This window comes from Erpetoichthys calabaricus, chromosome 2 (assembly GCF_900747795.2).
Source record: "Erpetoichthys calabaricus chromosome 2, fErpCal1.3, whole genome shotgun sequence".
NCBI classification, from domain to species: Eukaryota; Metazoa; Chordata; class Cladistia; order Polypteriformes; family Polypteridae; genus Erpetoichthys; species Erpetoichthys calabaricus.
The window spans coordinates 228,284,855-228,297,332 of record NC_041395.2 but is presented as its reverse complement, the minus strand read 5'-3'; the positions used below and the strand labels follow the sequence as shown (position 1 = coordinate 228,297,332).

Genomic DNA, 12,478 nt, shown 5'->3' with positions numbered 1-12,478 from the left:
GGGCTGTTCGCACACCTAGACGATACGGACGCTCGTCTAAAAATGCTGAAAGATTATCTTCACGTTGCTATCTTTTGTGCAGCTGCACGGTGCTTCGCATACTTAAAAGCTCGAAGGGCACGTATTGATTTTTGCTTGAAAAACAAACTCTGTCTCTCTCTATCTCTCTTTGTCTGCTCCTGACGGAGGGGGTGTGAGCTGCCGCCTTCAACAGCTTTGTGCCGCGGTGCTTCGCATACTTAAGCCAAACAGCCCTATTGATTTGTTTTCCAGAGATTGTTTTCTCTATCTATGTGACATTCTGTGCTCCTGACACGCACTCCTTTGAAAAGGAAGATATGTTTGCATTCTTTTAATTGTGAGACGGAACTGTCATCTCTGTCTTGTCATGGAGCACAGTTTAAACTTTTGAAAAAGAGACAAATTTTTGTTTGCAGTGTTTGAATAACGTTCCTGTCTCTCTACAACCTCCTGTGTTTCTGCGCAAATCTGTGACCCAAGCATGACAATATAAAAATAACCATATAAACATATGGTTTCTACTTCGCGGATTTTCTTATTTCGCGGGTGGCTCTGGAACGCAACCCCCGCACTGGAGGAGGGATTACTGTAACTTAATTCATAATTCTGGCAAATCCAATTCCAGGCAGGCAACCTATCTGTGTCATGTTTAGACTAATTTAAAATGGAATAAGTATTCAAGTATTCTTTAATATTTTTCTCTATTTGGTTTAATTTTATGATAAAATAAATCTGTAATTTAGAATGCATTGCAGTATACAGAATAAATACCCAGTCAATGCAACTGATTAGAAAATAAAGGATTTTTTGTTATCACTTCACAAATTTTAAGTTACAGATATTACACAAAATTGTAAGGATAAGTTTATGATGAAGGTTTATTTTATTGCTTGAAAAGAAGCAATTTGATAAAAAAAAATTAAATTTAAATGCACACAGCATTACTTCTGTTTTTAATTTCAGTACATCTTCCAGTGATCCATGATCAAGCTTACCTAATCTACTTTTAGATAAATGTGTTTTTTTAAAGTTTAAAAACTTTACTTTTACAAGCATGAGTGAAAACATTTCTTGTTGTTAACTCAAGATAGTTACAAAAGCCAAGATGGAGTCTGTAAAGGATCTCATTTGATTTTGTACTGGTGATGGTTTACCCCTAAAGAGTAATATTATTCATAAGAAAGCAATCTGTTGTCCATATTTCTCCCCGATCTCTGATCTCATATATTGCTAATCCTTACCCGCTACAGTATTCTCTTTTTGTATCAGATTATGGATTTTGTTTTTAACTCCTCTGTAATGAACATTCTTCAATAAATTAATATTGTCATTACATAATTTGGCACTTAAGCTCTTTTGGCTGTTGCAAACTACTGTATGAAATAATACCTTATCAAATAAATGACCAGAGACAGAAAAATTAGCCATGACTATGGCAATAGAAGTTATGTACCCTTCTTTATTTATTAAAAGAAAACAAAAAATGTAAGTCCCAATATTGGCTTCTTAAGCAAGCTTTTGTGGTTTACTGTGAATCAAATAACTTTATCAATGTGTTAGTACAGATAATATTAAGAGATAGGACTAGGGGTGTAGAGTCCATTCAGTCTATAGCACACTAAATCTATTCTTATTCTAGTATAGATGTTAAGGGAGTCATGGGAGTTTGGCATTTCTATTTGTCCTTTGTGTAATTGTAGAATGCTTTTGACTGCATACCTCAATATCTCTTGCCGTAAAAGCCACTAAAGTATGATGTCCTTTACTGTTCTTCTGTGTCATTCTATCCTTGTATTTGTATAGTAAGAGGTGCATACCCATTTTTGTCATTAATTCCTAACAGTTTAATGTGGCCACAGAATGTTTTCAAGGACGTGTCATCTCCTGTTTTGTTTGTGACTTTCTTCAAGTCCATGTTAACATACACCTGAAGACTGGAAAACAGTTTTGGGGCTTTGTAAGTTGCATCTTTACATATGTTGCCAGGTACTTGGTCAAAGACTGTATACAATCTTTGATGCAGACTAAGGATGACATGGTCAGAATTAGAATCATCACCTCAAAATCTAAAGTCATGGTTCTCCCTTATAAAAGAGTTGCTATATGTTTACCAGTAGAGAGTAAGTTGGGGAGAGCATCAACAGATAGTGGTGTTTTGATGTTGAGTGGCTGTCCCCGGTTGAGGGTACCAAAGTGACTTGTTCAAGTGTGACAGTAGAGGGCATTGTGCAGATAAAGTGCAAAGTTGGTGCAGCAGCATATTGAGACATGATATTGGATAATTCCAGGTGATCCAATGCCAAATCTTTGGATGTAGCGGTCCATTTTCCACTCAACCAACATTCTGAAATTCACCCATGGTCGTTAATTCTGGATAGTAACCAAGAGAATGAAATCATAGGATAAGAAGATGAAAGAAATGCTACACACGGTTGCTTGGACCATTCTTCATGAATTTGAGAAGTTCCAGAATCTGGGAAAATTTTGGATGAGCAACCGCTACTGCTATGGATTGCAGTGCCTTGAGCATGGGAAAGGCGCTATATAAATAAAATGTATTATTATTATTATTATTAAAGGAGCTGCTAAGGTAGTTTTTACAATTTTTAAGTATGTTCCCGGGACACCACTTGTAGATGATGCTTACCAGGCACTGGCAAGAGTCCCAAGAGCAGTCCCTGAACATGCTGAAGGAATTGTAACATATGGATGACCTAGATGATTCTTAAGAATTCTCCAGGAGGAGCAGATGATGCAGATGATAAGGGATCATGGCAGTGCCCAATAGAGGATGAGTCAGCATATAACTTACTTTAGTTTTAAAGACAAAAGGGATTCTTCTTTTGATCTTCTGAGTTTTTGCTAGAAAATTTTAAGTTTAAGACCCTGTGATGGAATGGTGTCCATTTAAAGGCTATTTCCTCTTTTGCAACCCAATGCTGCAATGAATTACATTAAGCTTGTTTGAAAATGTTATGTTTTCCTTATTATCTAGGGTTTTCTTATGATTAGCAAACATAAGCATTCTAAAAGGACACTTGTACATTGTTTTCAGGGAAGATTTTACCCTTGGCTGGTGACAGCTTCATGTCTTATTATTACTTGGTATAAACAGGTATCTGACTGATCTAATATTAACAAAGCCACTGGGATTAATACACATCTAGTGAGTGGCTTTGTCATCTTTTATGCATAAACTCACACCATGCTATTTTTATCTTGGGTACTAAATGTCATCCTGTCAAAACTTTAATGTAAACTTCTTTTGGTGTGTGTTTAAAAATCATTGTCATATAGCTGTTTTTGTAGTAGATTCATACGTGATCTATCTAAACATCATCAACATGCATTTATTTACTGGGGATTATCCCAGAATTCATGACATGGCAGTAGCCAAACCTGGAAAGGACACCAGCCCATTAAAGAGCACACTAAACCCACACAAGTTAATGCTAAGTGATCTAAATAGATAGATAGATAGATAGATAGATAGATAGATAGATAGATAGATAGATAGATAGATAGATAGATAGATAGATAGATAGATAGATAGATAGATAGATAGATAGATAGATACTTTATTAATCCCAAGGGGAAATTCATAAAATGACTACAAAACCAAATCAATGGGAGACATGACATGAATGTATCTGGGATGTAGTATGAGCACACAAAGAAAAACTAACCTGAAATATGCTACAAAAATATTTTACAATGTAAAATAATTTTATACTGTATTTTTTTTTTTTTTTTTTTGTGGAGTGGTGCAGTAGTACATACTGCTTACCAAGAAACCATGTACTGCTTCTCTGTAAACTACATTTCTCCAGGGATTCTGTTTTTTGTTATTTGTGACCTGTTCAGAACTGGTTCCTGTCTTGTATCTGGTACTTCACATCCCCATAACTGATAAAGTAGATTAATTAAATATATGGTATTGTTATCCATTGTGTCTATAGTTTTAGTTTGGTATTTTCAATGGAAGCAGTTGAACTAACCAAAGATGCTTTTTACTTTTATCTCCTTAGCTTGTGATCTGATGACCCAAGGCATCCTGGCACTAGTGACCTCCACAGGCTGTGCATCAGCTAATGCCCTGCAATCACTGACTGATGCCATGCATATTCCCCATCTCTTTGTCCAGAGGAACAATGGAGGATCTCCTCGGACAGCCTGTCAGCTCAACCCAAGTCCTGATGGAGAGAAGTACACACTGGCAGCCCGGCCACCAGTGCGACTCAATGATGTTATGTTAAAATTGGTCACTGAGCTCCGCTGGCAAAAATTTATCGTTTTTTATGACAGTGAATATGGTGAGTAATTAAATGTTTTTGCAGTTTGCTTATTTGAGGTGGATATGTAATAGCTAAGCATGTTACTTAATTTGCTACATTTTCTTAATGTCAGTACTTACAGGATTAGATGTGACTTTCAATGCTGTGTTGTTAGTGCCCAATACTATATGTTGGTTTTTTGTTCACTGGTGGCTTGTTGCTGTTGTAGCTAGGGGCAAATCACTGAAAATGCTGGTCCCTATTACTTTCTATTGTTTTATCTTTTTTATTCTTATGCTATTTCTAAACCAAAACTCCATAAAATTGAAAGAACATGGATGTCAGATATTGGCTCAAAAATAAATCATTCATTAGGTTATTGATTTCATCTGCAGTTTTCTAGGTGTGAAAAGCAGTCTGCAATTTCAATGCTTATTGGCAAATGGCATTTCAGCACTTTTACTAGTTTTACTAATTTATTTTATAAGTGCTAAGGGGTCATGTTGGATATAACTTTGTATGTATCTTAAAGGATGTGTTGTAGACATTGTTTTCTGTAATTCTTTTTTCAGTGATGTATGCATTGGGCACTTTAGGTTTTATTCTTGTTCTGAAGCAGCTAACAGGAAGGTGCATGAGCAGCACTCCCATTTCTGAATTGATCTGTTTGATAGGTATGCTAGGAAAGAGAAGCTGTGTAAAGCAAAATGTCATGTCTTGTTATACTAGATATCAGACATCTGAAATTTACTCTTGCTTTCAAATTTCAAATTCTCACTCTAGTCTTGGAATGATCTCATGTTGAATTTTTCCCATGCATATTTCACACCTTCAGCATGCCATACTGTCTCTTCTCCACCTGCTCCTGTCCCATCTGGACAAAAAAAAAATCTAGAATTCTATTCCCAGTTAAGCATAGAATGCCATCATCCCTCATAGAGGCTCATAGAGAAGCTGAGTCTGCTAGGCTACAACACTTCCCCATGTAACTGGATTCTGAACTTCCTCATAGGGAGAGACACCAGACAGCTTAGTAAACACCATCTGCAACTCCATCAGACTAAGCACAGGCACCCCCCCAGGGCTACGTACTCAACCTACTTCTGTTCACTGTGAAGAATCACAACTATATGAATACAACTTTAACAACATCATCAACTTTGCTGGTGGCACAACAGTTGTGGGTCAGTTTACAGAATGGAGGTACAACGACTGGCGGACTGGTGCAAGTGCAGCAATCTGTCTCTTAAAGTGCCAAAATAGATGATTGTTTCCTTCTGGAAGGTCCATTCGGCCCACACCCTACTACACATCGATGCCTCCATGGTGGAATTGGTCAAAAGCTCTAAATTCCTTGGTGTCAGTCAGTCAGTCAGTCAGTCATTCTCCAACCCGCTATATCCTAACACAGAGTCTCGGGGGTCCACTGGAGCCAATCCCAGCCAACAAGGCAGGAACAAATCCCCGGGCAGGGCGCCAGCCCACCATAAATTCCTTGGTGTGCACTTGGCAATTGGTCTTGCCTGGACAAGTAACATCACCTCTGTAGCCAAGAAGGTACAACGGTGTCTCCACTTTCTTCAGAGATTGAACAAATCGAACCTGTCTCCCCCCATTCTCACTACATTCCACAGAGGAAAAATCAAAAGTGTTCTGACTAGCTGCATCACGACTGGTCTGGGTTCTGTACCGTCTCTGACCGTAAAGTCCTACAACGGATAGTGCATACAACAGAACATCATTGGAACCTCTCTACCCTCCATTAAAGACATTTTTATCAAGCGATGTTTCTGCAAAGCCTGCACACAACATGGTGAAAGGCGTCTCCCACCCTTCCCATTGTTTCGTTGTCCTTTTCTATCTGGCAGAAGGTACCATAGCATTCAAATCAGTATGACCATGTTCTGCAACAGCTTTTACCCCTTGGCTGTTCAGATTCTGAACTCCATGCTGCCCACAACACCTCAGATCAGTTCCTGGTAGTTCCTGGTAGCAACTGTTACTGATGGCCCCTCTATTATTAGCTGTTGTTATTACTAAATTATTTATTCAAATTTAAAGGTATTACTGTCTGTTCATTTACCTATAATTTATTCACTTATCTATTAGTATAGTGTAGTATAGTTTAGCAAAATACATTTTTTTTACTTGTCCTGCATTGGCCCCGTGCTATGTTATATATGTACTATTTGTGTGTATGTTGCACTGTGGTCCTGGGAAACGTTATTTCGTGCAACTGTATACTGCAACATTGTGTATGGAAAGTATGACAATAAAAGCACTTGACTTGACTTGAAGCTGAATTCAGTCCAATTGCCAAGGGGCTGGGTGAAATGAAGAAAATGTGTTGTGTATGTAAAAAGAGATGTTGAATTAAAAAAAAAACGAATTAATTTGCATTTATCACAATTTAATCAGGAATGGTCACATTTTCTTTCTGTCTTATTTTTATCTATTTATCTCTTTACTTGTTTTCATTTTGGTACAATGATCTCATCTGCTCCTCCATTTTGAGCTTTGGTTGCTATGATATTGCTGGCTTAGAGGCTTGTCTCAAGTGTACATGTGTGCCTGTGATAATGCGATGGTCATCTTATTTAAGAGTGAGCTACATGTTCAGTTACAGTATTGTATTTTATTGAATTTTGTTTCAATAAGAATAAGACTTTTTTGTTTTGGCAAACGAAAACTAGCTTCTCTAGCAATTTCTTTTAATGCTATTTTGACAGTTTGGTTTTGACTAGATTTTACATCTGTCCTTAAGCTCTCATTCTCCCATTGATTTGGTTTTGTAGTCCTGAACATCCATTTTATTTCACCCATTAATTTCCTGCCTTAAGCTTGACTAATCAAATGACTCCTTCTGACCTAACATTTTTGGAAAGATCATGCATCAGTTTTCTTTTTTGATTTTTTGTTAACCATCTTCCAACTTGTTTGGCAATGAAACATACAGGCATAAGACTGTTAACCCCAAACTCGTGGCTGGGAGGTGCTGGACTTGAAAACATATTTTTCTTTTTACATATGAATATTTTATGTTGCTGGCTATTTGTTTGTTGAATGCTTATATGACTACATGAAAACTCATTATACAGTATGCTTATATTTTGTTCAAAAAGAAATATAGGTGCAATATATATATATATATATATTACTAGGAAACTAGGAATCTTTACTTTTACACAGAGTTTTATCAAGTCTAATGTATAAAGTAATCTTTAAATGCATCTGGGGCATCTTAAGTTCTTAGCTTCTTTCTTCAGGATTTTCCTTCTGCTTCACATCTTGCCTGAAGAAGGGGCCTGAGTTGCCTCGAAAGCTTCCATATTGTAAACTTTTTAGTCAGCCAATAAAAGGTGTCATTTTGCTTGACTTCTCACTTCTGCTTCCAGAATGTTTTGTCCAAGGTTGAGCAAAAATATGTCAGTATATGTAAATAAATTGTATTTTTATATGAGTGTCTTTTTCTGTGTAGCAATAGTACATTTCTAAATGCTTACTTTATATAAGTAACATTAATCTTTTATTATATATTCAACAATAATTTTAAAACACTTGTTTTCAATTAATTTGCCCTATGCTATATCCATATCCTCAAATGACACTAGAATGGTATGATATGTTAATATAATTGACTGCAAAACTCACATGCTGAGGTCTTTCACTTTAGTAATATATCCTTAGTCAACATTTTCATGACATGTTGATATCCTCACTTGACTTGATACATATGTGTTAATTTACTCCACTAACTTTTTACCATATAAATATCTTCACATTGATGTTATTAGCTGACCGCGTAGTGACATGCTGTCATCTTCAATTAACATTTTAATGTCAATTTGTTGTTAGATTAACTTCAACTAACAGGCTCATGCCCTGGTGTGATATTGTTTGTATCCAATTTTCTCATGGCACGTTGATGTCTTTAGGTAATATTAAGGCGATGCTGCTAATAAGATGATATTCTCTGTTTAATTCTCAGATAAGATACAGTGTTTGTGTCCTTAATTAAAGGTCTGATTTAAAAAGTCTTAAGTTCATATTTAACTGTTTGCTGTAGTGGTTTTCAAGTATAGTGCTGGGACCTCCCATGGCTGCTGGTTTACAACCAATTGCTTTCTTTAAGTTCTACCATAATTAGGCAAGCAATTTCTATGTTCTTCTTGTGTCAATCCAGAAACTACAAACTAGCTATGTTAATTTATTAGTGAACGAAGCAAATATTTATGTTCTTTAGCCAGGGATGATTTCATTCTGTTTACCTTGTTTTTTAATATTTTGTTCTTGTCTGGTTAGACATTATTTGCTAATAAGCACACAAGTAGGTAACACTGAAGTAGCTACAGCTGTTCTTTATTATTCACTGTTGTTTGCATTGGTGTCTACTCCGCTCACTATTAGTTGTCAGTACAATTAAGAAAGCAAACCCTACAGAAAAAATGTAGTTAAAATGCAAAAGAAGAATTAAACATGTAATGCTATGGGGGAAAAAATCCTAATATCCTATAAATAGACATCTCATGCTACTACACATTTCTGAATGTAAAATAAAAGAAGGGAAAAAGATCAGCTAATTAAACAATGAGATCAATTAAAAGTAAAAATGACTCACTGATTATGAAGCTGTCTGGAACTAAACTCTAGTCTGCCTCCTGTATGCTCAAAGATGTACAAGTTAATTTAGATGTGCCTTATGCTGCTCGGATAAACTCAGGCCCTCCACTGCCATTATTTGTATTAAGGGGTTTGTTAGGTTATGTTAGATTAGTCTTCAATTTCAATTAAACTGTGGGTCTCAGTTTCAATACTTATTTTGTATATTATGTGTTTTTTGCTTATTAGTGTTAGCTGACATGCTGTTTATTCACATCTTGGGTTATGATATTATTATTAATTGTCTTGAATCATGTTTTATTTATGTAGTGGTGTAGAATCCCTACCAGTCTTTTTGTACAGGCTCTGTTTTGAGTCACAGGGTTTATAATCCCTAAATTAATCAACGCTTATTTTATATTGCAAATCAGAAAGTATCAACCATTTACTATGCCTTTCTCCTTATTTACACCCCAAGTACAGCCACTTTACAGGTGCGAAAACCAAAGCATATGCAAGATTCAGTACCACTACTGTGTTTTAAAATATAGAACTTTTAAAAATCAGTGTTTGATATTGTCAGTCTTTTTTTCAAAGTCCTAATGTTTATGCCAAATTTTGTGAAAGTCTGAACCATGGTTAATCTGCTGTTGGTATTGGCTTTAAAAATGTAAACTTTTAAAATTCGAAGTTGACTATTTGGAATTCAATGAAAATTTAATAAGCTCTTGTGTAAGTTTTTCATAAAATGTCATAAGAATTGGTCCATTTCAAATTACACTGGGCACAAATTATTTACTAAAGAAACACGGAAACACAAATATGCAGTATTCTAAAACTTCTCGAAACATGTTCTAGAGATATCAAAATATATTTTAAGATGATTTTGTTCAGGGAAACAATACCTCATATATGAAATATGGAAAAAATAAGAAATATCATTTATGTTATAGCACCAGATATGCTCAGAAAATATGGAACCACTTTTGGACACAACTTTCAAAAGTCAGAGCTTTCATATAAAAAAAAAAGAACAACAGAGTGTCCACTTAGTTTAAAAGAAGCTAAGATCAGAATTACACAAGTTATTTAATTTATAAAGAGAAAACAGATGAATTGTCAACCTTGATGTGAACATTATAAAGATTTGCAGAAAATTACGCAGATGAAGCTGAAATAGATGAAATACCAACATTAAAGCTTGTCAGCAGTCTACCAAGTTTACAGTATATGGAGTAAGCAGGTGAGTACTTCAGTAGCATTATCTTACATAACATTGGTAACAAAAAAAATGAACATGATATGGTACTGAGGATAAGTGTTGTCAGAATATTTGGAATGAGTCCACAACCTGACAGCAGCATTCTGATTACATTGACTTCCAATGAATTTTTCACAAACAGAGATAACTGAAAAAGTATATCTTACAATAGTGTAATGAATATGTAACAGAAATACACCTGTAACAGAGAAGTAAGGATAATATTTGGAAAATTTCAAACATGGAAGACATGTTATCAGCAGCTCAGCAACGGTCAGGGTTCTCTTAAATATAACTTACATTGAAAGAGATAATTAGCAAGAATCAACACTGAGTGAATGCGTACTGTAGAGCTTCTTAAGCTGTTCCTGAAAATTGGCAGGGAGTAATTGTAGATTATTAGTTTAGAATTAAGTGAAGATTTGCAAGCACTAAAGTTATTGACGCATGCAACCTGCTTATCCATAGCAGAAGTAAACTTCGGAGTCATCTTCGCATCAGCATACAGACATCCCAGTGAACATAATATCCTGATGGAAGCATTTTGATATCATCTAAATATAGAACCTTTAAAGACCCTTTTGAAAGGGAGTTGTGAGGAACTAATTCATCATCAAAACAATTTATTTAATCAAGCTGATGAAGTGTTATTGGCAGACATCCACAAGTTATAGCTCACCATCAGCATACATACAGTATAATACACATTTCAGAATGGTGCTGGGGCCCTATCCAAGAAGGAAAGACTGAAAGAGTTGGTGATCACAAAAATAATGTAGATTTCATATTAAATTAAAGGTAAGTAATGGGGGCGGCACGGTGTCGCAGTGGGTAGCGCTGCTGCCTCGCAGTTAGGAGTTAGGAGAGTTCGCTTCCCTGGTCCTCCCTGTGTGGAGTTTGCATGTTCTCCCCATGTCTGCATGTGTTTCCTCCGGGTACTCCGGTTTCCTCCCACAGTCCAAAGACATGAAGGTTAGGTGCATTGGCGATTCTGAATTGTCCCTAGTGTGTGTGTGTGTGTGTGTGTGCGCACCCTGCGGTGGGCTGTTGCCCTGCCCAGGGTTTGTTTCCTGCCTTGCACCCTGTGTTGGCTGTGATTGGCTCCAGCAGACCCCCGTGACCCTGTAGTCCAAACTTCGTGCCAGCAGAGTTTAAACCAGACTGAAGTAACAAACAGAGAGTATGAAAAGAATAAAATCATTCCAACAGGACTCGATAAAGGCATAAATAAAAAGTGCAACTTTAGTAGACCTAGAATTAGGGACAAGGTCAGTAAGATCAGAAAGAGATACAGGCAGATTGGCAATGAGAAAAAAAATACATATAAGTGGAAATAAAAGAATGAACACAATGAAAAGCAACTAGGTTGTGAGAGCTTTAATCTTATGTCAAAAAGAGAGACAAAATTGTAGAAAGTTGGTAGAATATGAGAAATCTTTCTTTTTTAATGTATGAAGGAGATTCTTTAGAAGGCTAAATTACCTTACCCTGTAATTAATCACTTCCACAGTAAGTCCCCCATGTAGTGTCAAAGGTTTCAAATAGGTGGGTTTCCGTAACAATAAGGTGTGAGAAATGCACAAGCTTTTCCTGCCAGATTCATGACAAGCCCATTCACCTTTTTCAACAAGCTTCATAAAAAGAACACAACAAAAATGTACAACACAAAACAGTGTAATTTAATTTCTATGAAAAAGTACAAGCAGTGAAAAGTACTGTATATGGCTCAGCAAGGAGAATTCAAAGTGGCTGAAACAATGAACAATATTGAAAAATACTATGAAAATAAAATATTTATGCAAAACATGTTATTATGAAATCTATCTGATATTTATTTACTTGGCTTTTGTAGAATCAAATGTATGCTTAAATGAATGTCCTTTAATAAATGGAATTTTTAAACCTACATATTCAAAGTCAGGGCCTCAAGAAGTGAAAGCCCATTTTAAAGGCAAAATAATTCTGAATATTAATAGTTAAATAAGGACAGTGAATCGAAATGATCAATGTTTCAGCTGGAATCAATATTTTAATTTTCCATTAATTCAGAATTCATATTTTCATCTTCCATTGATTTAGTCAATCCATTTTCTGAAACAGCTGTTCTTTAATTTGCCTTCAAAATAATTCTTACCTGAGCATAAATCTGTTTTCTGATTCTAGCATGTCCATGAGCTAAGTTATTACCATATACAGTACATACTGTAATAATGAACTTGGAGATCAGTATTGCAGGTGAAGTCTAATCAAGTTAAATATGTTACATTTTCTTGATTATATATTAACAAAAGGATCCAAAATCATGTATATTTAAAAAAAAACC

The 12,478-nt window shown here is 35.7% G+C and overlaps 1 protein-coding gene across 2 annotated transcripts in view; it reads left to right on the top strand.

Moving 5' to 3' along the window:
* LOC114646859 (glutamate receptor ionotropic, delta-1-like) overlaps window positions 1-12,478 on the top strand; it is a 1,476,314-nt gene that overhangs the window by 573,376 nt on the left and 890,460 nt on the right. For both annotated transcript variants that reach the window (XM_028795229.2, XM_051922843.1), the window contains exon 3: window positions 4,050-4,334. In XM_028795229.2, the coding sequence (XP_028651062.1) occupies window positions 4,050-4,334 (285 nt within the window). The remainder of the gene's footprint in view (window positions 1-4,049; window positions 4,335-12,478) is intronic.